Source organism: Phlebotomus papatasi, chromosome 2 (genome assembly GCF_024763615.1).
Source record: "Phlebotomus papatasi isolate M1 chromosome 2, Ppap_2.1, whole genome shotgun sequence".
In the NCBI taxonomy this organism is placed as follows: Eukaryota; Metazoa; Arthropoda; class Insecta; order Diptera; family Psychodidae; genus Phlebotomus; species Phlebotomus papatasi.
The window spans coordinates 6,363,397-6,389,927 of record NC_077223.1 but is presented as its reverse complement, the minus strand read 5'-3'; the positions used below and the strand labels follow the sequence as shown (position 1 = coordinate 6,389,927).

General features: G+C 36.4%; 3 protein-coding genes across 7 annotated transcripts in view; 2 read left to right on the top strand and 1 right to left on the bottom strand.

Annotated features, from left to right (window-relative positions):
- Positions 1 to 26,531, bottom strand: part of LOC129802257 (mucin-2-like) — a 57,646-nt gene that overhangs the window by 11,016 nt on the left and 20,099 nt on the right. The gene's annotated exons all lie outside the window — the stretch shown is intronic.
- Positions 1 to 26,531, top strand: part of LOC129802262 (tRNA pseudouridine(38/39) synthase) — a 60,974-nt gene that overhangs the window by 17,071 nt on the left and 17,372 nt on the right. Inside the window, exon 3 of one of the 4 annotated variants that reach the window (XM_055847958.1) lies at positions 22,516 to 22,605. The exons of 2 other annotated variants lie outside the window; for them this stretch is intronic. In XM_055847958.1, the coding sequence (XP_055703933.1) occupies positions 22,516 to 22,558 (43 nt within the window). In that variant the 3' untranslated portion in view covers positions 22,559 to 22,605. Of the gene's footprint in view, positions 1 to 22,515; positions 22,606 to 26,531 lie in introns of those variants that run through there. One more of the 4 variants, XM_055847959.1, reaches the window with a different exon arrangement.
- LOC129802253 (uncharacterized) lies at positions 494 to 7,272 on the top strand. The gene is made up of 2 exons (XM_055847935.1): positions 494 to 1,163; positions 1,378 to 7,272. The coding sequence occupies exon 2, from the start codon at positions 1,444 to 1,446 to the stop codon at positions 6,880 to 6,882; it is 5,439 nt and encodes a 1,812-aa protein (XP_055703910.1). The 5' UTR covers positions 494 to 1,163; positions 1,378 to 1,443; the 3' UTR covers positions 6,883 to 7,272.

Genomic DNA, 26,531 nt, shown 5'->3' with positions numbered 1-26,531 from the left:
TAAATAACTTTTAGTCTTTTAGTGCTCGCTCTCTAAAAGACTGCGTAATGTAATGTCTTGATTTTACAATCCCGTCGATACAGGTGAATTTACCTAATGATATCCCAGGGACAACGCTCTCCAAAGAGCAGGCCTTCACTCTCCTCAACGGCACCCGTCTCCAACCCAACCTGGTGGTAAAGAACCGGTAAGGAGCCTTCTGGGTCGACGTAACAATCCGCCACGAGGATGGGGACGGACTTGCTGGGGAAGGGTAAGGCAAGGTCACGAAATATATGCCCCTGCTACCCACCGTCCGCGAGGCATATGAATCCCCGGGAAAAAGTTAGAGTGAATGTGGCGATGCATAAAGTTAGTCAGACGTTAGACGTTTTTCAAATATTTAAAAGTCCTTAAATTGATCCACTGAAGAAGACCCATACCAAGGGTTGAAAGCTTTGGAGAAAAAACAGATTCTTGTAATTTGAAAAGAGGAATACCCTTCTGTTTACGCTATAAGCGTAAAGTAAAATTCAATTAAATGAAAATAAATTAAAATTAACGTAAAATTAAATTAAGTGAAAAGTTAAAGTTTCAGACGTTACTATTTAAATTTTAAATTAATATTTCACCTATGTTTCACATTTCATATTTCACCAAAAAATTAATAAGATACATGCATGATGCATTTTGTTCAATGAAAAATCTTAATTGTCTAATCAATCATATGCATCATATCAAAACAGGTCGTTACGTAATTTTTTGTCAGATGAAGAACAAAGAGTGGAAAAAATAAAGTGTGCTCCAGTGAAAATTAAAATTAAATCCCTTTTTTTACTCAATAAAAGTCTTTGAAAGTGATATCGGAGTTTGTAAAGTGTCCCAGAGAGGCATCTACAAAGGAAATTTATCCTGTTGACCTGCGCGAGTCCAGAAAGTCTGAATATTGGTGCTGTGGATCTGGTTGTGAAGAGAAACTCCGGAAGAATCAGCGTTTGTTCCTTCAAGCCCTGATTGAAGGTTTTTATATATAATTTCAGGTGAGAGTGGTTAAAGAAAACCTGAAGAAATCTTTTAAGAGTATCACTAAGGCATTTATTAATCCTATACAGGTGAGAGTGGTTAAAGAAAACCTGAAGAAATCTTTTAAGAGTATCACTAAGGCATTTATTAATCCTATACAGGTAAACCTCGATCTCCCTGTAACACTTGTTCCTTCAAGCCCTGATTGAAGGTTTTTATATATAATTTCAGGTGAGAGTGGTTAAAGAAAACCTGAAGAAATCTTTTAAGAGTATCACTAAGGCATTTATTAATCCTATACAGGTGAGAGTGGTTAAAGAAAACCTGAAGAAATCTTTTAAGAGTATCACTAAGGCATTTATTAATCCTATACAGGTAAACCTCGATCTCCCTGTAACACTTGGTCCTTCGTGGGAAAATCAGCGATTCTTGTGAGTGAGGATGCCTTCCAAAAATAACCAGAGAGCTGCCTACAAGGGTCAATTCACTACACTGAGGAGAGAACTTGATCAAGTTAGTCGTAACCCTGATCTTCTTGACCGAGATGATGCATTGGAGACCCTCATGGTGTATCAGGAAAATCTAAACCAAATTGAAAAGAAATTTTGTGAAGTCCAAGGAGAAATCATCGATGCTACTGCCCCCCCTAAGCGACAGGAAGAAGAACAGGATTTGGAGATTTTCATAGCAGAAGTTGCGACTTTGTCAAGAACACTGAACTCATTTATTGGCAAAGTGAAAGCTAAATCCGAAAGAAAGATTCCTGTTGGTGCTTCGTCAAGTAACAATGATTTTAATGCACTGTTGCAATTGATGAATAAGCAATTGGAGGAGCAGAGAAAGCAGAGACTCCAAGATCAGGCTACTATCAAGCAAGTATTAGATAGCCAACGCGAAGAAATTTCTGAACTGGTTAAGGGTTTGCAAGAAGGTATTTCAAGGGGTCAAAATTCCAATAATTCAATCTCTCTTGGTAATGGAAATGGGATTGAGTCTGGTGGAAGCGCTGGAAGTCATTCTTCGCACAGAAAGTTGGATACAATAAAAATTCCTCCCTTCTCTGGTGATTTTACTCAGTGGATTGGCTTTAAGAATCTGTTCTTGTCCATTGTTGATGCAGATGTGTCATTGAAACCTGCTGAGAAAATGCAGTACTTGACAACTTTAATTGTTGGGGAAGCGAAACCAATAATTGACACGTTGACGATTTGCGATGAAAATTATGATGTGGCGTGGAACCTTTTGCTTCGGGAATTCGACAAAAAATCTTTGATTATTTCTGCTTATGTTAAAGAGTTTTACTCTTTGCCGAAAGTTTCTGGAACATCTATCCAATCAATTCAGAATCTGCAAAGAAAATCCAATTCTATTGTAAATGCTCTCGACGCAATGCAGGTCAAATCCCGCGATCCTTTCCTGATCTATTCAGTTTTGAGCAAATTGGATGATGAATCCCAATCTTTATGGTCAAGGACGGCAAATAAGGATAACCCTACCTGGGAGCAATTCAATGAATTTTTGATTCAACGCAGTTATGAGCTGAGGATGTGTCAATCAGATAGCTCCAAGTCATCAAAGGGTGCGATTCCGAAGACTGCAAATTCAAAAGCCACAAAGAAACCCAAATCTAAGGCGTCAAGTTTTGCTGTGGGTGAGGTAAAAAATTGTGGATTTTGCAAGGTTCATCCCCACAAATTATGGCGTTGCAAACAGTTCTTGGCATTGGATGGAAGTAGAAGATTAGCTGTGGCAAGGGACTTGAAAATTTGCGAAAATTGTTTGTCAGAAGAGCACAAGGTGGAGCATTGTTCTTACACCCTCTGTAAATTCTGCAATGGAAAGCACAATCGCCTTTTGCATGATGCACTTGCTGTTTTCAGTCATTCAAATTCAAATTTAAATCCATCCACTCCACCATTTCAAAGAGAAGCTGGAACCTTTGTTTCAAACTCTGCTGTTGTAAGCTGCAATGAAATTGTTTCACGAGCACAAGGAGTGCTTTTGGCTACAGTCAAAGTGAGAATTTTGGATTCATCTGGTGAGGCACATTTTTGTCGCGCGTTGCTTGATGCTGGATCTCAGGTGAACATCATCTCTACTAGACTGTGCCAATTACTTCATTTGAGGACTAAACCAGCCAATTTTCTGGTAGAGGGTGTAGGATCTACAATTCATTCTTCTCACCATCAGGCAGATATCATGATTATGCCTCATTTGAAGTCATCAATTGTATCATTGCCTATCAATTGCCTGGTAATGAAAAAAGTCACCAGTGACCAGCCAAATTGGGATGTGTCAGGTCTTAATCCCACAATCCCTAAAAACTTTATTTTGGCAGATCCTGAGTGGCAAACTACAAAGCCCATCGATTTACTTATTGGTGGAAATTGCTATTGGCAGATCATGAAGGACGAGACTCATATTCTTGGCCCTGGACAACCATTACTGAAAAACACAGTCCTTGGATGGGTTTTGGTCGGTCCATGTCAGACAGAAGTCTTCAGTTCCAATATTGTTTCTTGCAATCTCACCACTTTGGAGAGTATCGATGAGAGTTTAAAGAGATTTTGGGAAATTGAAGATATCCCTGAAAGTTCGTCTACCTCTTTGGATCAAGACAAAGTGGAGAAACTTTACTCTTCTACCACCACTAGGGATCAAGATGGACGCTATGTGGTGCATCTACCATTTAAGTCAAATGTAGATGAGTTGGAATCTAATCGTCCATCAGCTCTTCGTCAATTGTTCTTCTTGGAGTCTAGGCTCAACAAGAATCCTATTCTTAGAGAGAAGTACAACGATATCTTCGAAGAGTATTTGGAAAAAGGCTTTGTTGAAGTTGTTCCTTATGACCAGCTGAATCGGAAGTCGTTTTACATGCCTCATCATTGTGTCATAAAAGAGGAAGCAGTTTCCACCAAGGTCAGAATTGTATTCAACGGAAGTGCCAAATCTCAATCTGGACTGAGCTTGAATGATGTCTTGCTGGTGGGACCCCCAGTTCAACCTCAATTGATTGCCACCTTGATGAATTTCCGACTTCATGCTGTTGCCTTCACATGCGACATTGTGAAGATGTATCTACAGACTATGCTGCACGAGCCACATAGAGATTTTCAAAGGTTTTTGTGGAGAACATCTTCGGACAATCTTGTGAAGGATTTCAGATTCAAAACTGTTTGTTTTGGAGTGGCTGCTTCTCCTCATTTGGCTACACGATCTCTCAATCAGTTGGCCAAGGATGAAGGCCACAAATATCCACTTGCTGCTAAAATAATTGAGAAGCATTTTTATGTTGATGATTGCCTCTTCAGTTGTCCGTTACTAGAAGAAGCTCAAGAATCCCAGAAACAGTTGATTGATTTGCTGCAGCTTGCCCAACTTGAACTTTCCAAATTTCGTTCAAACTGTCCAGAGCTTTTGTTAGAAGCAACTAATGATTCTCAATTGCAGTTTGATGATCACATTTCCAAAACTCTTGGTATGAGCTGGAATAGTTCTATTGATACTTTCCAGTACAAAGTGACAAGTATCTCTGAGAATCATGTGACAAAAAGGATAATGCTATCCACACTGGCAAAGGTGTTCGATCCATTGGGTCTAGTTTGTCCAGTGGTCACAGTGGCCAAATGTCTTCTTCAGGAGGCTTGGAAATCTACCAAAGAATGGGATGAGGAAATCCTGGGAGTGCTGAAGAGTAACTGGGATGATTTCAAAAAAAGCCTTCCCCAATTAGAAGATTTAAGGATTCCCAGATGGATCTCAACGTTGGCCAATGTGAAGCACCAAGAACTTCACTGCTTCTCGGATGCAAGCAAAACAGCTTATGGATCCTGTATTTATCTAGTTACTGAGGATGACAGTGGCAATCGATATTCCAAACTGCTAGCAGCAAAGTCTAAGGTGAATCCCATCAAGAAAACTCACCAAAAGGAATTCACCATACCACAAGGAGAGTTGTGTGGTGCAGAGTTATCCTCTCGTCTTGCATCAAAGGTGTCTCAAGCGATTGGCGTGCCCCAATGTTATTTTTGGACAGATGCAACAGTGGTACTCTGGCAGATTCACAACTCATCAAGAAAGCGTGAGACCTTTGTAAAGACTCGTGTTCAGAGGATCCTTGGACTATCTACTTGTGGGCAATGGAGACATGTAGGGACTCATGAAAATCCTGCCGATTTAGTCTCTAGAGGTGCAACACCTGAGCAGCTGAAATCTTCAGAATTGTGGTGGAATGGCCCAGGATGGCTAATGAGACCAGAGGGAGAATGGCCACCAGAATTCAACAAGAATGAAGAAGTATCAGGTAGTTCTCTGGTTGTTGCAGAGATAGATGAAAATGAACCAGATACGGCTCCAGAGAATTTCATTCACGCCTACTTGCTGTCCACATTTAGTTCATATAGTAAAATTCGGCGAGTGTTGGCCAGATGTTTTCAGATCATTATTATTTGGAAATCTCTTAAATATCGGTCTACTAGAAATTCTCCTCGGCCAGAGTTTTCAAAATTTCTTGATGTTCAACTTCTTCGCAAGGCTGAAAGTTTTCTCATCAAGAGTGATCAAAAGCTTCACTTGGGTCATGTTGTGAGAGCTGTGTCCTCTGGAGCCATCAACACAGATTCAAAGCTTCATCAGTTTAGAAAGTTGAGGCCATTCTTGGACACGGACGGGTTACTGAGAGTTGGTGGTCGTTTGTGCAATGCAGATGAACCTCTCGAAGCCAGACATCCCAAAATTTTACCAAAGGGTCTTCTGGCAAAGTTGATTGCCGAGCGAGAACACATACTCATGTTACACTCTGGACCCCAACTGACACTTGCTGCTCTTCGACAACGATTCTGGCCTATTGATGGAAGAAATCTCTGTAGAAAAATTACGAGAGAGTGCATCACTTGCATCAGAGCCAAGCCTCCGAAACTCGAGCAACTCATGGGTAATTTGCCAAAGGAAAGGGTGGTAAATCTACGTCCCTTTGCTGCCATTGGGATAGACTTCGCTGGTCCAATTTTGGTGAAGCATGGAGTTAGGAAATCAATTCCTGTGAAGGCATACGTCGCGGTCTTCGTCTGTTGCTCAACAAAGGCAATACACTTAGAAGCTGTTGGATCCCTTCATTCTGAAGCCTTCATTTCTGCATTCCGTAGATTCACTGCCAGACGTGGTCTTCCAGCAACAGTGTTCTCTGATAACGGAACTACGTTCGTGGGGGCAGAAAGAATTTTCCGCCAGCTGTGGGACTCTGAAGAACATCGACTTGCTGTTCACAATTTCTCAAATGAGCTCGGAATTGAGTGGAAATTCCTAACACCAAGGGCACCTCATCAGGGGGGACTTCACGAAGCCGCAGTGAAGTCATTCAAACACCACTTCGTGCGAGTTGTAAGAGACACTATTTTGAGTTTTGAGGACCTTACTACTGTCTTGTGTCAGATAGAGGCAGTGCTGAACAGTAGGCCACTAGTCCCTCTGTCAGAAGATGTTGATGATCCTAAGTGTTTGAGTCCATCATCATTTCTGATTGGCATGTCACTGATGCAACTACCTGATCCAGATCTATCTCACTTGAATGTATCTCATTTCGATCGATGGCAGTTATTGCAGAGAGTCTCTCAAGATTTTATCAAACGGTGGAAGAGAGAATATCTCAATACACTACAAGCCAGAAACAAGTGGATGATCGAGCGTGAAAATCTAAAGGAAGGTGATATAGTGTTGGTCAGTGATGACCTTCTACCATCTACAAAATGGCCCATTGGAAAAGTGACTAAAACGTACCCAGGAGAGGATAGCAAGGTTCGAGTGGTCGATGTCAAAACTCAAAGTGGGATCTATCGGAGAACAATTCATAAACTTATCAAGCTTCCTGTAAGTCAATAATTTTTATTCATTTCCTTTTTTTTCCCTGGGAGCATGTTTACGCTATAAGCGTAAAGTAAAATTCAATTAAATGAAAATAAATTAAAATTAACGTAAAATTAAATTAAGTGAAAAGTTAAAGTTTCAGACGTTACTATTTAAATTTTAAATTAATATTTCACCTATGTTTCACATTTCATATTTCACCAAAAAATTAATAAGATACATGCATGATGCATTTTGTTCAATGAAAAATCTTAATTGTCTAATCAATCATATGCATCATATCAAAACAGGTCGTTACGTAATTTTTTGTCAGATGAAGAACAAAGAGTGGAAAAAATAAAGTGTGCTCCAGTGAAAATTAAAATTAAATCCCTTTTTTTACTCAATAAAAGTCTTTGAAAGTGATATCGGAGTTTGTAAAGTGTCCCAGAGAGGCATCTACAAAGGAAATTTATCCTGTTGACCTGCGCGAGTCCAGAAAGTCTGAATATTGGTGCTGTGGATCTGGTTGTGAAGAGAAACTCCGGAAGAATCAGCGTTTGTTCCTTCAAGCCCTGATTGAAGGTTTTTATATATAATTTCAGGTGAGAGTGGTTAAAGAAAACCTGAAGAAATCTTTTAAGAGTATCACTAAGGCATTTATTAATCCTATACAGGTGAGAGTGGTTAAAGAAAACCTGAAGAAATCTTTTAAGAGTATCACTAAGGCATTTATTAATCCTATACAGGTAAACCTCGATCTCCCTGTAACACCTTCTGACGAACACCGGAAGAATTGAGAGCATATATAAAATTCAAACGGTAAGAGATATCAACTTCCGGTCTTCGATTATCCCTCCTCAAATGACATTATCTTGAACCCAACCACTTTATTTTTACTCTCTCTCCCTTCATGCGTTCCCTATCCCAAAAAAAACAGGTCAAAAATGAAATTTTTCCAACTTTGCAAAAAATTGACCCTGGCGATTTCGTTAATTTTTGGAAATGTTTTGGAGGTAGTCCATATCTTTAAAGTCGATTATCTGGGAAACTATGAGAGATAGAAGCCTCAAACTTTACATCCATCCAGCCTCTGTTAGCTACCCGCGAGAATCTGCGAAAATATTCATTGCCGAGCGATATCCATGGAAAAAATACGCGATCCGCGAAAAATTTCGCGACCCGCAAAAATTCGCGAACAAATACACGCCCCGCGAAAATCCGCGAAAAATTCGCGTCTCGCGAAAATCCGCTTCTGAGGAATGTTAACTTATAAGGGTATCATAAAAAAAAACGAAAAGTAGAGATCTCGTGGCGCTTGTCTTACAAACCAAAGAGAATGCTCTCGAAAGTCAATTTACCACATTTTCAAAATATCATTGCCAAAAAAACGCCTAAAAAGTGCTAGGTTTCTCGACGGTTTTTGACAGAACAAGATCTCTAGAATAAGATAATTTTTGTTAGAAAGTGGAATTCCGCGGAATTTTTTACTATATTCATACTTCAAATAATATGCTATTTTTCCATATAAAATCGACAAAATCGCAATGTAAGGTCAACTTTGGTGTAATATTTCAAGGTACCATAACTTCAATAAAAAAAAGGGAGTATAGGGTTTAGTGAGGATACTAGTCAACTATCATTTGGCGGTGTTAGTTTTCAAAAATTCGAGAGAGAAAAATTTTGATTTTTGTCAGGTTTTTGGGTATTCTGCCCCACTGTGCGATGGTCTGTGATACGATTGTAGCGTGTTTATGCTGTCTTGTCATTTGAATGTGTTGTGTTGTCCCCAGGCCCAAAGGTTAGGGTTGAGGGCTGTGGTTTAGTAGCGAGTTTCGGAGAATGAGAACTGACGAAAAAAGAAGGCACTGCAATGTAGTGCCAGGAGACAGCCACCCTCACACAAATAAATAGCGCCTACCTCGTCCCAAAAAAAGAGAAAAATCCAAAGTGCAACTTTGCAGTACATATAGAACAATCTAGCCCTACAAAATGTCAAATTCATCCAATTGGACTAAAATCAAGACTTCTTTTGAACATAATCACCCGGTCTAGGTGAAGAAGTATAGAATGGAAGCGTCGGTATGTATTTTGATTAATTTACCCAGGGGGGTGACATTAGCTCTGAAAAACGCGACCAGTTTTAGTATAAATTTTTTCCTGTTTTCGTACGCATTTCACAAGATATCTTCAAAACTACGTAGGATGCCAATTTAGGGTTTTCGGTTGCGTCTTCTTTATTAAATTGGCTTTTATTTTGTATTAGTATTTTTTGCTAATTCATTCTACAATGACAGAAAACAGCTAATGAACTCAAAAGTTTTTTCGGCGCGCTCGAAACATATAGGAAACATAGGAAATGTCATGCCCCTGAATTTACCTTTACAATACGCCCTTGTGTCTCTCAAAGTTCCATATGCCCCCTACCCGTTTTTGCCGTTTTGGTGCGAATATTTCAGCTTGTATTAGGCTTACGGGATCAAGTGCGTTTTTTACACTTAAAACTATACTTCAGGAGGTCAACATATATGCGTTTTGGTTTGCCTATACAAGGAGGGCCGTAATGCTTCTGAGGTTAAGATAGAGGAGACGAGCTAATATTTGTTTCTTTATAACCCAGGTTAATGTCTACGATTCCACGAATTTGGTAGAATTCATCTGTTGTGAGAGCATTTCCTCAAAATTTTGTAAAAAGTGTAAAATCAAGATAGCGACTATCCAATCTTGTAAATCTCAAGCATCTTACGTAAGTGACGAAAAGTGATCACTCCTATCTATTTTTGCGATATTTTGAAGTCGAGCACGAAGCGAATTTTCGTTCGCTATTCTTTTTTTTATCTTACATTTTCCTCATTTCACATCAATTAAACCCACATATTGCAAAAAAAAAATATAACCACGCACTGTCGCTGGATTTTATAGAGTGATTTTGATGTTATAGGGATAAGTTAGGCCAAAGAGTCGCCGAGGCCTAAAGATATATCGTGTTGGTTGATTCAAGGAAATTCTTTGACGGAAGTTTCTTCGAGAGTGTCCATTTAAGGGGGTCTCGGAACTTTCATTGCTGCTCAAATGCCACACACAAGTATTTAATTAATACTTAGTATTTGCTATGAATCGATCGGAATTAGAGCGAAGTAAACTCTTATATTGTTGGACTCTATTTTCTTCTTAAATGTTGCATATTTGAAACATTTAAGACACAAACACCAATAAACGCACAACAATGTTTGGTGTTTATAAGATAAATAAATCCACGATGTGGGGTGAATTAGAGCAAATAAAAAGCGATTAATGAATACATCTTCAATATTTATTGTGGAGATTTTTTTTTGTACATTGAATCTTCTAAGTACAACTGTTAATAAGCTCGAGAGGAATTTCTCTGACTTGAGTGGAATACATTTTGCTCGAGATTTCAAGATCATTTTGGTGCAGAAGATTACTTTTGATGTTTTTCGCCATTCATTTTAAATATTTGCACCATCAACTTCAATATTGATCATTTTCTATACAAAGTGGTTCTTAGGTTGAGGTGAAAAGACGAACCAAATTGCAAATTGTGAGAGTTTGAAGTGTTTGTTTGCACTTGAAAGAACAGAGAAGATCAATTGGAAAATGTTGTCATAACGATTTTGAGGATGATCATGAGTGGAAGAGTATGAAAAGCATTTAGGGAGACGAAGAAGATCTTGTGGAATTTTGCCAGTGAGAAGAATTCATGGTAGGGGAAAGTGCCCATGCTTGATACGATCTAAGCTTGATAATAACTATTTTTTTCCTATGTTAATCAATAATTGTGACTCATAGCAATATATTTTAATAGCTGGTCCTAAGCCTCACATTTCCTAAAAGAATTAGGATCCTAGCTCTTTTTTCCTAGTTTCAGGAAGCAAAAACCAAAAATGGGTCCAAAACTGTAATTTCGATACATGATATTTCATAAGTATTTCTTAAATAATGTCGCTTTTCAGGAAAACTACTATCATAGGCACATAGAGGGTTCAGAAGTATTAATATTTATGTAAAAATATTTTTACTTGCGGACACTGTTCTTGTGGGTGGTGACAAATTCATAAATTCTACCTGTGTCCATCCTATATTTTAAGAAGAGTCCATGAATGATAATTTAAATGTGGCAACTCTATCATTAGATGTGATTCTTTCATAATTACACCTATTGTAATCCTCCAATTTTATCGACAATTGACATAGCCTTCAACCCTGTTGCGTGAATTTTAAGGTTGCAGAGTGACATTTTCATGGACTCAAAGTGAAAAAATGGTTTTCGCTAGCGCCCTAATGTCATAAAAACATGGCTCAGAAAAATTACATAAAAGTGATATTAAAACTAATAATCAGTCGTACAAACGATTTAAGCAGATAGATAAGAGTTCCGTCTAAATATTGATGTGCAATTTTTTGTATCCGGTGAAATTTTTATAGTCAAAATGGGCCTCCGAATTGTCGAATCAATTTTTATACAGGAAGGCCCCGGACCCAACTTGTATAAAAATCGCCACTGAATTTCCATTTTCTTCTTGAGAAAAATCTAAGGATTTCCAGGAACTATTTGAGGTGGGATTATGAACCTAATAAGTGAGACATTTTTTAACATAGTGGAAGAATCGCTTCGGTTTGTGTGTTAATCAGAAAAAAATCACAAATCTTGGACATCATTTTACAGTATCAAGCATGGTAGCTTTCCCCTATGGGCAGTTTATGAATAATTTTTGTTCAGAAAAGGGATTATTTATTTATCACATATGACCATTGGTAGTCTGATGATCATCTCTGTCCAAGAGATCTTATAAGAGATGATCGAAAAGAAGAAATAGCAAAGACAAAAAAAAATCACAGAACTGCATTGATCTAATGTTGAGTGCTTCACAGTACTCGTCTTTTTCGCATCAACTTATCTGTCTTCCAATGTGAAAGTCAAAGACCTGAATGTGTGCAGAAATTCCCTGATAGATTTCTTGGAGATTTATCTTTCCGCATAGTTAGAGGATTATGGGACAAGAAGGCAGGAGAAGTGAAGATCTATCGATGTATAATAAATATGATCGCGTGTTTCTTCTTTGGCTGATATGTTGTGACATTAGAATTGTTTACATTATTGGGTGGAAAATATAAAAAAAAATTCTCCATCCAGTCCCCCGTATATGTTCTTCCCAACTTCTTTATGCTCTGTCAAGTTTCTTTCTAACGTACAAGATGAATGTGTTGAAGAATGAAAACCACATGATCGAGTCGTTTACCAAATGATATAGACGAGATGAAGTGATGGGGAAAAAGTTGTCTCTCTTCATTTCTTCTACAGTAAGCCACATATTCACGAAGAGTGTCATTAAATACAACGCATGACTGAATAATCATCCAGTGATCTCGTCACTTGCATTCTAGGTGCTTCATGAGATCGTACTCCACCATCTGCACACACCAGATTTTATCTCTCGCGCTTTCTTCTTTTTGGGCTTCAATAGATACTAATTTATGTCCTATATACTCGGAAAAACAGGTGTGAATCTCTCTTATTGATTTCTACAGTAGCTACTCATACAAGTTTTCCACTATGCTCTTTATCAATTGAAACAACTTTTTGATAATAATTTTCCTTTTTAAATAATTTAATAATGATAAATATACAAATGATTTGGAGAATTTCATGAAATCAAAATTTCTATCCCTTCCTTACTTCAAATTATTAAACAGTCCATCTTACTTTTTGAATTCAAAATGAAATTGAACTTACAGTAGACTCTCTTAAATTCAGGCATTTGGGACCAAAATGTCACTCGAATTAGATAGAAATTCGGGCGACAAACTTTTTGAAATCCAACGATTTTTTATTCATCTGCATGCACATATTGAGTTTTTTTACTCAAATATATTGTAAATATCATGAAAATTCCTTAATAATGCAAAATCATATCAAAAATAAGTCAAATTATAACAAATTTGAGCATATTTGCTTCATTTGATAAATCAAACTTGAAAAATGTCAAGAAACTTTTTTCAATTTTAACTGCTGGCCGAATTAAAAAGTAGCCCGATCTTAAAAGAGCCGAATTAGCGAGAGTCTACTGTAATTAAACTAGCTGTGATGTTCAAAAGAAGAAGAAGAAGAAGAGTACGAACGAGTGAGTTAGACATATCGCGCCTTGGAAATTACAAGGCGTCAACTCACTTTTTGCGATTTTGAGATTCTAATGCACTGAGAAACACTATTTTATAAATTTTCAGATGATATATAAGTCATTAAATTTTGTTATTAGAAAAGTTTTTCAAAATTTTAATCTTTTTGATTGCTTGCATAATTTTGTTTGAAGTTAAGGGACACAAAATATATTCATCGTTCAGATTTTTGTGAAACAGGGGACTAACTCAAGCAAGTTGATCCCTTGTCATTCTAATTTCAGCAAAATTTGCACATAATTTAGAACGACAAGGAACTAACTCATTAAAAAACATATTTTGAAAGGTAAAAATATAAAAGTTTCGATATTGATATTAGTGCTCATACAAATAGAAAAGAAATAAATTGTTTTTGTTCAGTCATTAAATTAAGATACTTATTTGCACCAACTTGAATTTTTCATGCTGTCTCCTGAAAAATGGCCGAAAATTAGTTGGCCCCTTGTAATTTCCAAGGAGCGATATGCAAAATGTTTGAGAAAGAAAGAGATATGAATTTTGATATCAATAAATTTGTCTGATCTAAAAGGAAGCAATAATATTCAAAATGGTTGCAAGTAAAATGAAAAGTCTTTTTTGTCCCTAGCCAAAATTTGCATGACCATATTACACTGCTTAATAACCCTTCAAATAATTTCGTCAGATATCTTTAAGATTTCTGCAGAAAATATCTACACCTTTGCCGAAAATCTACCGATAAATCTGTATATATTCCTACGAATTTTATTTAGGCTTGGGACAAAATTAGTCAAAAAGTTTTTGCAGACTTTCTGACGAATCCTGGACCATACTCTGATGAAGTTCTGTGGATATTTTGCCGATATTTTGCAGATTTTTTTCTACATTCTAGACTTTCCAGACAGCTATGTCTTAAAAGATGGAATATTTTCCACAATTTTTCATTGAGTTTTGTTTGCAAAATTCAATAGAGTTTTTTTAGTGATATCACAGTGTTTATATCAAATAAAGAATTCTGCGACGTCGTGTTATAAGTAAAAAATAGTGAAGTGAAAACTTTAAGCAGAGTGTCGACCTAAATTTCGTGTTTTTGTATTATTCGATTGGCGATTTTTAAGAAATTAGTATTTTTGCTCGCATCTTTTTAGTTATCTAAAATGTTTAATCGGTAATGCTTGTTAAGCAGAGCATACCATTTTCTTTATGACTTCTACAATTTCTTCATAAATCAACAATATTTTTGTGAAGTAATGGACACTATGCAGATTTTCTAGGGAGAAATTCTGCCGAAAATCTACAGATTTCTAGACAGAAATTCTGCTTGATGTTCCTTATGAACTTTCGCCACCGAAATCCAACTCGACTGAAGTATAAGCCGTAACTGTAAGACGAAATCTCTTACACGAATTTGTTTCCGACAATGGGAACAAAAAGATTCCCAATATGAGTAACAACTTCGTTCCAAAAATTACCTCGTCCACGTACACCGAAAATTTTTGGAACGAATATGTTACAGATGTAGGAATAATATTGTTATAAAAAAAATGTGCCAATTTGTCCCTGACAGTTGGGAAGAAAACAGTCGAGTGCAATGAGTGCAATATATTCTATTTTAACTTTCAGGAACAAATTTGTATAAAATGAAATCAACTCAAATTTGTAGACATTCCACCGTATCAAAACGGTTCCAAAAGAAAACTCTAACAAAATTGTAACTATATTTCTTAACAAAACTGTAAAGAAAACTTTTTGGAACAAACAAATATCTTCTCTAGGTACAAATTGATTCCAAAAAAAATTGTTCCAAGGAAAACTTGTTCCAATATTTTGGTCAGTGTTCAAAAGTTTTTACCGTGTACGAGAAGCGCTGAGGGTTCTGGGAGAATCTCTATTGGCCAAGGTACACATCCCCACAGGGTATATTTGGGCTATTAGCCCTCATTTCCCTGACGGTTCTTACACGTTTTAACATGGTTTTCTGGTCGTAATACTTACACCATGAACTGTTATTTATTCTTTCACTTAACACCTTACTTTTGAACAGCGAAGATGGAATTTATTGTGAGGTCTGTTGCAGCGATAGAAAAATTATTAATTTTATTAGAAACTTGTGCGGAGAAATTACGGAAATCAGACATCTCAATCCATGTCAATCACTTTGATGGCTGTTTGCAATTTAAATAATTGTGTAGGCGTTACAATTTCAGCATAATGTTAGCAACAGGAAATTAATAGTTCTAGAGAGTTTTTCAATTGCATCCCACAATAAGTTGACTCTTTTTTTCTGGCACAGAAATCGAGGTATTGCGGTTGAAAGGTACGAAAAAAATAGACTCAATTGAGTAACATAAATTCTATTAAAAGAACAAATAATGGTTTAGGTTCCATTTAAAAAACTTTTTCAGTTTCTTTTTCTTTTCTTGCCAAAAAAAAAAGTTGGTCATTTTCACTTGATGATGGGTATTTTTAAAATTGAATTTGTAGAGAAGATAAATGTTGATTTCCTGTATCTTGAGTGAAATGGATTTTTCAGCGTTGATATTTGTGTGTGAACTTGGCCTCGGTGACTTTCAAGATCTCTTTCTTGCATTTCCTTCCCATCGAACCACTTTTTCTCAGGCCATCACCAATGACTCTTACTTGAATTTTTCATCACTCACCATTCGACTTTGTTTACTTTAAATGGACATTTTTTTCTTATTAAATTGCAATTAGAAAGTATGATACGTGAGACTCTGTTGTTCCTATCTTCCTGTTTTGTCTGGGATGTTTGATGGCAGAAAGAAATCTCATTGAACCTGTTCTCGAGAGGACTATTGAATAGGTATTGCAATTAGCAGAAAAGCAAAAATACCATAAGACTTTTCTAATAGAAATAATAAAAGAGTGACTTAGTTAACTAAAACACATGACAACGTATCGTAGTTTTACGGATTGGATGCATGGGGGGGGGGGTCACCAAAAGAAGTAAATCAATATCTCATATTGGCTTCGTTCAGTAATAAAACTTTCGAAGAGACAAAGCCACTCCAAAGTCAAGCCAAACCTAAAGTGCAAGTTCACGTACTCGCCGCTTTAGCGCTGATTGTTCTGCTATTTCAAATTTTCGTCAACAATGTCAATAACAGTGTGTAACCCGTCAAAAAATGTCGTCAGATATCTTTAAGTTTTCTGCAGAAAATATCTACACCTCTACCGAAAATCTGCCGAGAAATCTGTAGATATTCCTACGAATTTTATTTGGGCTTGGGACAAAATTCGTCAGAAATTTTTGCAGATTTTCTGACGAATCCTGGTGCATACTCTGACGACTTTCTGTAGATATTTTGCCGATTTTCTGTAGATTTTTTCTACATTCCAGACTTTCCAGACAGCTGTGTCAGAAAAGATGGAATATTTTTCACTGAAGTTTGCAAAAATCAATAGAGTGATTCTCTTGGTGATTTCACAGTGTTTATATAAAATAAAGAATTCTGCGACGCCGTGTTCTAAGTAGAGAATAGTGAAGTGAAAACTTTAAACACAGTGTCGACCTAAATTTCGTGTTTTTGTATCATTCGATTAGCGATTTTTAAGAAATTAGTACTTTTGCTCGCATCTTTTTAGTTGTCTAAAATGTGTACTCGATAATGCTTGTTAAGCAGAGCATACCATTTTCTTTATAACTTCTACAGTTTCTTCATAAATCAACAATATTTTTGTGAAGTAATGGAGGTTATGCCAATTTTCTAGGGAGAAATTCTGCCGAGAATCTGCAGATTTTCTACGCAGATATTCTGCGGAAAATCTATAGATTTTCTCTGAATGTACTAGATTATACCGTTAAAATTAAAAAAACCTCCGAGTAAAATCGGCAGGTAGAGCAATGATTTGACGGGAAACGTTTGCTGCAAAAAGTGAATTTTTATGTAGTAGAACGATTGAATTGCAATTTCATTAATATAAATGTCCTTTTGGTGAACTTCCAATGGATTTTTAGGTAAATTCTCTCTGATATACCTTTAAATCGGTACAGAAAAAAGCCTCAACCGGAGAGAGCTGTCAAATCGGGAAAGTTTTATTACTAAACGAGTGGATTGGTTGTCCTGTAACCCGGTTACAACAAGTAGATAAAAAAAATGAACTAATTTTTTAGCACTTTACTGTTTTCAAATGCTTCTGCATTATCGACTGTTCTTGTTTTGGTTCCTGTCACGACTGTTTGGTGATTTTATAATTCAGCAAGGACTCGGGAAGAAGTCAAGACAGGAACCAATACAAAGAAAAGTCGATAATGCAGAAGCATTTGAGAACAGTAAAGTACTAAAAAATATGTTCATTTCATATTGGAATAGCACCATACAAGGGGCACCATCAAGGGGATATAAGGACAGGGAGTCGATAATAATATAACTCAAAACCAGTAATGTTACGTATTTGAGTTCAGGTATATTCCCTCGTGAAAATCTTGCAAGACGACGAATCTCAACCCGATAGCAGCTTCATTAGATATGTCCAATATGCAAATATTCGATGTCAATATTCCGCCAGTTTACAGTTGCAATAAGACCATAAATTTCACATATTTTTGCCAGACTGGGAACTCGCTTTGATAATTTTGTATATGGTGAAAATTCTCTATCCCCACTCAATGCTATTCAAATTATGCGGACAGTATTTGAGAAAATATCCAGTCTTTTAGATAGTGTTTCACAGATTATTTAATTGGCATTAATTGGCAACAAAAGTAGCTGATATTCTCTTTCTTCACTTCACAAGGCTTCTATCTTTATAACGTTTAACGTGGCTATGTGATAAATATTATTAAGAATTTAGTTATATTTTGAGAAAGTTTTTCTCAATATTTTCTTTTTTATTGCACCCTCTACCATGCAAACAGTAATCACGCAAAACGTGTGGCGCCTTGTTGTTCAAAAAGAAGACACGTTATAATGGCAGAGACATAAAAAAGAGAAGAAAATGTGTGATGATTGCATGATGTGTGTTATGATGCAAAATTGACCTCAGGGAGACAAAAGAATGCTTTACATAACAATCTTGCGCGGGAAAAACAATTGCTATCCAGATTTTTGTTGTACTTTTGGTGTTTAGAACATCGGTTAGCGTAAAGTTTTTTTTTCTTTGATGACTTTCGCCCAAGACAATAAAGAAAAATCACGCGAGGGAGCAAAAAAGATCAGCCCAAGAATCGTGATAGGAATGAGAAAAAGACAACGTGTAAATTCCAATCACCCAAGTGTCGTTTACCTTTTTGGGATTGTTACTTGAGGTGGAAATAATCGAAAAAAAATATTCCAAGAAATAAATGATTGTAGAATTTGAAAGAACCCTTGTGGGCTTTTGATTCTCTCTCACAGCATTTTATTGCTAAAATTTGGACATTTTGATAAAAATTTTTGTTTGTGATTGCTGAGTGCGGAGATAATTCGATTAAATTGGCTCCGTTCAGTAATAACCTTTCGAAGACACAAAGCCAAGCCAAACCTATTCGAAAATCTACCGGAAGCCTAAAGTGTAAGTTTACGTAGTCGCCGCTGTAGCGCTGATTGTTCTGCCATTACGAATTTCGATATTCTTTACACTTCAATCATCAACAATGTGCAAACATTTGCTGCAAAAAGTGATTTTTTGTGTAGTTTTGTGGAATTTCAGGATGACAGAACGTTTAATTTGCTATTTCATTAAAATAAATGTCCTTGCTCGACTTTTGTGTAACTCGTCGGTTTAAAGGTTCGAACTTCCAACGGGTTTTTAGGTAAGTTCTCTCTGATATATGTACCTTCGAATCAGTAAAGGAAAAACCTCAACCGGAGATAGTTCTCTAATCGGGAAGGGTATTACTGAACGAGAGGGTTATGGATATCGGTTCATAAACTTTTTAGAAAATCTGGTATTCTAAAAAAGGGATAGCAAAGCATCCTAGCTTTACGAAATGCTCGAACTCCTGACTTAGATGCTCTAATCTTCTTGTTTAATAATAATCTTCACGATTTGAGAGCTCTCCGGTTGAGGTTTTTTCTGTACCGATTCGATGGTATATCAGAGAGAACTTATCTAAAAACCCGTTGGAAGTTCGAAAATTTAAACCAACGAGTTACACAAAAGTGAGCAAGTTCAAGGTCATCAAAAGGACATTTATTTTAATAAAATCACAATACAAACGTTCTGCCATCCTGAAATTGCACAAAACTGCACAAAAATTAACTTTTTGCAGCGAGCGTTTACACACCGTTGTTAACATTTATTGATGATTGAAGTGTCTAGAATACCAAAATTCGAATGGCAGAACAATCAGCGCTAAAGTGACGCGTATATGAACTTGCACCTTAGGCTTCCGGTAGATTTTCGAATAGGTTTAACTTTCCTTCGTGTGGCTTTATCTCTTCGAAAGGTTATTACTGAACGGAACTAAGTTTTTTAGTGGTTCAATTCATGGTGAAAAGCATATTGAAAAGCATATTTGAGGCTTCGAAGATTTCGCAAAGTTTTAGCTTTATCGGTTTAAAACAGAGTTGAATCTGTCATATCTATTCAGGGAAACTCTAAAGGCGGAAGCGCTTCAGGCAATCTCGTAAATGAGCACCTTGGTCATTAAAGATTTTTCTAGAACCCTCAGCGTTCTTCCTAACGATTTGTTCCCTACGATGATCCGACGTGAACTAACTCATAATACTAAACCTGTCCACGATACCCATCCCGAAAGGGTAACTCTCAGGCTAGTACTAGGAACGTTCTTACGAGAAATTGGAGCCGTTCCGATAGGTCCGAGAAACATCTACAATGCCAATTCATATGTCAACGGGGGGTTTAACCATTGGGAAGAAGCTAGTACTAACAAATTCATTTAGAAATCTCTGAAAAGATCATCCTAAACACCTTAAGAGTGTTGTAGGACTGTTGAACCTAGAGGACTTTGAGGGAGAAATCCCGTCCTGACGAAGACTCTTTTAAACCAACGGTACGAATCACTGTTCAATTGGGATGGTGATTCTGAGAGGTGCCATAACGGCTAACTTTATACCGCCGATAGATGGAGTGGCTCGTGCCCAATGTATTATCGCAAGAGTGTACATGAATCGGTTCCTCAGGTGACATTTTTCAACCGTGAAGCTATGAGGAAACTCGATCCGCGGTTCTCCGGGAACAGACAATGGGGGCTCTACTCCGGGAAGAGTACCCGGCTCCACTCCTGGCACTTCAGCATGTTCTGATGCGAAGTCTGTAGCATTCGTGCTACAAGAGTGAGGGAAATTGAAGGTCATGATAAAATTTCTGTAGCCAACTTATGGGGGGTTCCCAAAAGATTCCAATGTACTATCTCTAACTGTTTGGCCTGTAGAGTTGACAACGGCCAGACGGACCGTGCTCCCCGGAAATTTTTGTGGATAAAAAATTGAGGAATTTTATTGCTCCCAAGGTAGAGTTCAAGCAATAAAATCTACATTACTTTGTTTTATGAATTACTAGCAAGTTTCACCGACATACTAATCCACAGAGTCTCATTTTATGTCTCTGTAGTGAAGAAAAAGAACCCCAAAGTATGTAATAGTTTAAATTTAACAATTAATCTCAGTATATCTTCAGATTTCACTTGAAATAGTTATCATGAAAATCTCTTTCTGCACTAAATCAAAAGTTTTCCAATTCATTGTGTCAATTTGTGGTTAGTTTTGGACATTTTATAAATTAGATTTTCTTTTAATAATTTTCTATTTTTTTTTTATTAAAGCCTATTTGCCTCTGTTAGACAATGCTATCGTTACCACTTGGTTTTCAACGTTTTCATCGAATATTAGTGAGCTGAGTTCTGAAGATATTGATGTTACACTGACAGAATCTCTGTCACAATCTCAAGTATCCTTAATAGGATCCATAACGTATTTAGCAGTATTTCCAGGTTCTTTAACCTTTGGGAAACTTGCAGATCGTTTTGGAAGGAAGAAAGCTCTCTATTTTAGCACAATGATTCACATCTTATCCTTTATTTTAATGATATTCGAGCTGAATTTCCTGACTTTGCTAATTGCACGAATTCTCAGTGGGATTGCAATGGGTGGTGTCCTTAGTCTATCGCCGATTTTTGTGACAGAAATTGCCGAAAAGAAGTAAGAAAACAGAACTTATCTTTCAAGATTTTTGCTATAAAAAGAATGTTCCGCTTCTTGTCAATTTTTTATAGGAAACCGAACGTCTGGCAACTTTTTTACTTAAAAATAAAAAAGTATTAGTTTTTACAGAAACTAAAAGACATGGCTTAATTTACAAAGTTAGTCAATATAAATTTAATTTTATAGCAAAAATCTAATTACAGTGCCCGTTCTCTAATCCGTATCGGCGTAATCCGGACGAGTTCTCGACGGTTACATATAAAATAATTTTAAGGTTATGTCTGTTCACCAATGAAAATAAATTATCTGTTAAATTTTTGTTTAATAAATGAAGTATAATAGCATAGAATTATCTAATTATGTCTTTTTAGTCTTCTTTAAAACTTTTATTCTAATTCTACAAAAAAAATCTTGTATTATATTTTCGAGACGTTGAACAAATTCAAAAAATACATCCGGATTACGAAGCGGACATCTGTCATATTGTCTCCCAATCATTCGAATTACAAAGCGGGCACTGTAATCTAATTATCAAAGTGCTAGAATTTAGCAAAATTATGCTAAAGTCTAAGCTACAAAGTCTAGCTTTTTGTGTTCACTATTCACTAACATCCTTATCTTACAAAAAACAAAACAAAAAGATGAATTAATTTTTTCAAACAGAATCCGCGGCTTTTTATGTGGCATGTTGGATGTAATCATGCAGATTGGGTTTCTACTAGGTTATGTTATTTGTTCTTCAGTAAACTTCCGAACAATTCCAATAGTTTTTATTGCCATGAACCTCGTCTTCCTCGTGGGATTTCCATTTATGCATGAAACTCCTCAGTATCTGTTACTTCAGGGACGAGAAAATGACGCAGAAAAGTCTCTAAAATTTTTCCGAGGACTCTCAACGTATGCAGAGATCACTCAAGTAGTTCAAGATGAGATGAATGAACTAAAGAATTCGCCTACACTTTCAAATCAGACGTCTAACATTACATGGAATGATTTTAGTGAGATAGTTTTTAAGTTGTTGCAAAAGCATTCTTTTTAAAGATACATCTTTTACTTCCAGAACCTTCTACCACACGGAAAGCCCTCTTAATTTGCACAGTTTTGTATCTTGGTAAAGTTTTAACTGGCAATTCAGTCATAGTAATATTTAATCAATATATTATCGTTAAAATCGGCACAAAAGTAGATCCTTCCATGGCATCGATTATTACAACTCTAGTTTGTCTACCCTACGTATTCACCTGTCCCCTATTTGTGGAATCATGGGGCAGAAAACCAATTATAGTTATATCATCTATCGTTAATGCTGCTGCTTTAATTCCGAATGCTCTTTTTGCAAGATATCATGACTTTTGGGACGTTAATGACGCCTTGAGATTTACATTTTTGATACCAATTTTTGCATCAGCTACTGGACTACTGTCTCTTCCACTACAAATCTCAGCTGAGGTACTACCGCCAAAATTGAGAAGCCGCATTTGTTCTGTCAGTCTTACAACCGCCTACTTGGGCATTTTCCTCATGGTAAACTTTTTCCTCAGCTTGGTAGATAGCCTAGGCCTGGACACCCTTCTGTACTTCTTTAGTGCATGGTCCATTTTTGAGGGAGTTTTTGTGTGGAAATTCTTACCCGAAACCAAGGGCAAATCTTACGATGAGATCGTGAAATGTTTATGAGGAATTTATATACCAAATGATTATCACAAATACTTGTGGAAAAAAAACTTTACTACTGTTGAGAATAAAATGGTGTATAAACGGTATTTAGCAGGCATTATAATTGGTAATAAATGTGTCAACACATGAAGTCAATTCTACTTTGTTTGAGATGAAAGGTACCCTCAGATCCAAGTCTTAGCCACATGGTTTTGACTCAAGCGGTCAGATTACATTTACTACCATAGAATTACTTGATTTTGATGCCACGAATGCACTAGAATCAATCAAAAAAAAAAGATAAAGGAGCCTTTTTGATGCCATAAATAGCGCAAAAATGTATTGATTTTAGTGCATTTTTTTTCTCTGTGTGAACATTAGGCATTTCTTCAAACGATCATATAAGGTCAAAGGTTATAAAATAGCTTTTAATAGAACGTATTATGTAGGATTCTTAACAACATATCACCTACTATAAACCCTACCAAAATTTCATGTCCTACGATCACGCCCAAACTTTGCCAAAATGTGTTTCGCCGCTTCCTGATCGCGAATATATGGATGGCTAAGTTACGTGACGTTCTTGAAATGCCACTTCTCCTTCTAACATCGCAAGTTCATAAAACTACCGCTAGGGGCGCTATTTTTAAAAAGAAGATTTTTAAATTTTCTAAATTAAATAACTCACAAATTCCTTTGTGCCTCGGGCTGAAATTTTAGTATCTTGTAGCCGCAGATTATATCTATCAAACAAAGAAATACTTAAGTTGATCGATAACCCCTGACCCGAGCTATAAGGGGTCAATGTTCGAAAATTGGCCGGCCTCTATCTCCGGTCCTAATTAACATTTTGAGCTAAATTTTGGGTTTTTGGTTTCGTCTCGATGAGCACTTTCAGATGGAAGTTCAAAAAGTCACCACAGGTGGCGCTGCGATAGCGTCAAAATTCAAACTCATCTTTCTCAAAAACGCCATTGTGCAAGTTAATCAAATTTTAGAGTGTTGTAGTTTAGTCTATGACATTTCCAAAAAGTGGCGTGGGTTCGCTGTGGTTAAAATAGAACCGGAGATATGATGGGTCAAAGTTCAGGAAATTCAAAAATCATATCTCCGGTTCTATTTGACCGATTTTGATGAGTGAGGGCTGAAATGAAAGATCCCGCAAAACGCTACAACTTTCTAGAACATTTGAACTCTGTGGGACCAACGTCTGGGGCGCCACAGTCGAAAAACAAATTTCGATATCACATAACCTCAATTATCTCGACACGTGCTTAAACGATCTTGATGATTACTTCGACAAAATTGTAGAGGACATTTATGTCTATATTTTGTCCCGGTGCCAGCCAAAATCCCGAAAGCCAAAATCCCGAACATTTGCTCGTAAATGTTCGTAAACACACAAAAAATGTTCAAAATCCTGAAAGGGATGAAATTATGTGGAGAAAAATGTTTAGAATAATTTCCGACATAAAAGATTTCCTTTTGCCTCCAACAAGCGCGGGTGCAATTGTAGTGTGGGAGTAACTATGACACTTTTAAGAATTCGGGATTTTGGCTTTCGGGATTTTGGCTTTCGGGATTTTAACCGGTACCCATTTCGTTCATACATAATTTTTCGATAAGACAATGCGATCTGTCCGATTTTGTCGTTTGAGTGTGAAAAAAATGATTTTTCCCGTAATAATGCTTTGAAACCACTCAGATGCCAATTTGACTGCCTCTACTCGACCAAGACACTTAAAATAGGGTTTTAAATGGAAAGTCTCACAAAATACAACAATTCTTTGATATAGTTGAAGCTCATCAAATGAACATTTGGGGCGCTCTAGTCGAAAAAACGAGTTCAGAAACAAACAACCTCGATTATCTCGGCTTCTTATTAATCGATGAGATCAAGTTCTATGGCAAAATTATAGAAAACATTCTGGTCTACATTTCACCCATATATCACTTTTTTGTCACTCCATCCAAATCTTTGATATTTAGTTTAAATACAAAATTTGTATAATTTCACGAATTTGATTCAATATGGCTCCGGCACACTTTTTAGATCAGGAAAATTTCATGAGGTCGAAATTCAAAACCCTTTCTTTCTCACATGTTTTGCATATGACTATCTAATTCTATCGCATACCAAATTCGTTTGAGCTAAAACGAATTTGGAGTGATGTTTAAGAGAAGAAGAAGAATATGAGAGAATGAGATAGACATATGCAAAACATGTGAGAAAGAAAGGGATCCGAATTTGGCCTTCATGAAATTTTCCTGATCCAAAACGTGTGCCGGAAATAAATCGAATTTGCATGGCTTCCTATGGCACCTACATAAGCCGGTTAGGATTATCTGTCCCTTTCAAATTTTATTGGTTACTTTTTAATTTAGTTAGTGTCTTAATGTAGTTTCAGTTTAAACGACAATTTTGCCAAAACCCCGTCGTAAATTTTACTTTCAATGGGGGGAGGGTCAACAAAAAAGTCAAGATTGACGCAAAGTTAGAGCTCAAAATAGACCATTTATTGACTTTTTGGATTAGTCTAAATCTAAAGCAATGACATTGATTATAATCTATTAATAAACTCCCCACGCTTTTCCAAAGTCTAACAACGTCATGATGTTAATTTTGGAGATAAAATATATTGTGGTGTTTTTCTTCCTATCATCATCTGTGAAAGTTAAGTTACTTTATACCTTTTCTCGAGACCAAATGAATTTTCCAATATACATCTCAACTCCTCCTTTGCTTTTGGACGTTCATTAATGAGCCTAAATTAGAACTATATCCCATTTATTGGATATATCTTCTGTCCAGGTCCGAGGCCCAATATGAGAAATCTTTGGCCGCCCCACTATAACTTTGGAATGCAACTTCAATGGATTTAGCTATGAGATTGAAAGTTATCCATTAATTATATCTGGCTGTGAATTTCACAACAATCTGCAGAGACACTTGCTGTTCAGCACTAAATACTTCTTGAAAGAGTATAAAGTAACTTTGAGAGTTTCACATGATTGCCCCATTGAAATTTATTGTAAAGAAAGGCACGAGAGAGGCAAATCAATTAGATGGAGCACAGCATTGATTTTTAAATTTAAAATCAATGAACATGCTATTTTCAATGATTGAGAGAAGGAGTATTCAGAACACTTGTGTTAGGAATTGATTTTAGGAACTTTAATGTAGCAAGAAATAAATATAGTGTCTTGGAGGGCTTTGCGGTGTTAGGTTTCTTGAGCGTTCTTCTTCTTCTGATCTAAGATCTAAATCTTCTGATCAAGATTTACAAGTGATTGACTACTTTCCCGCCATTTTGACTACACAGAAGAAAGAGTTCGTAAATGTTTGTAGTTCTTTTTTCACATTGTTCGTGACAAAATTTTTCATTGTTTTGCAAAGATTTGTTCGAAAACATTTGACCGACAAACAAAAATGTATAAATAAATAGTAAAATGTTGTACAAAGTGTTTACTAAGAAAAGCTAGTCAAAGAACAGAAACCGTTCGTCAAGAAACCATTTTAGGAGCAATTTTTTGTGGGAAAAGTAACAAAACTTTATTCTTTTTGAAACTCACAAACTTTTACAAAGCATTTTACTTATAAATTTATTTTTGCGTATAGAAGCTTTAGCATGAAGTAGGCTAATGCAAAGCGCACAATAACTTTTGTTTTGTAAACATGTTTTTGACATTTCAGTGAGAGTGACTGAAATCTAGATATAGTCATCTCGCTCACACTCTCATTGGGAATTTTAAAAACTAATTTAC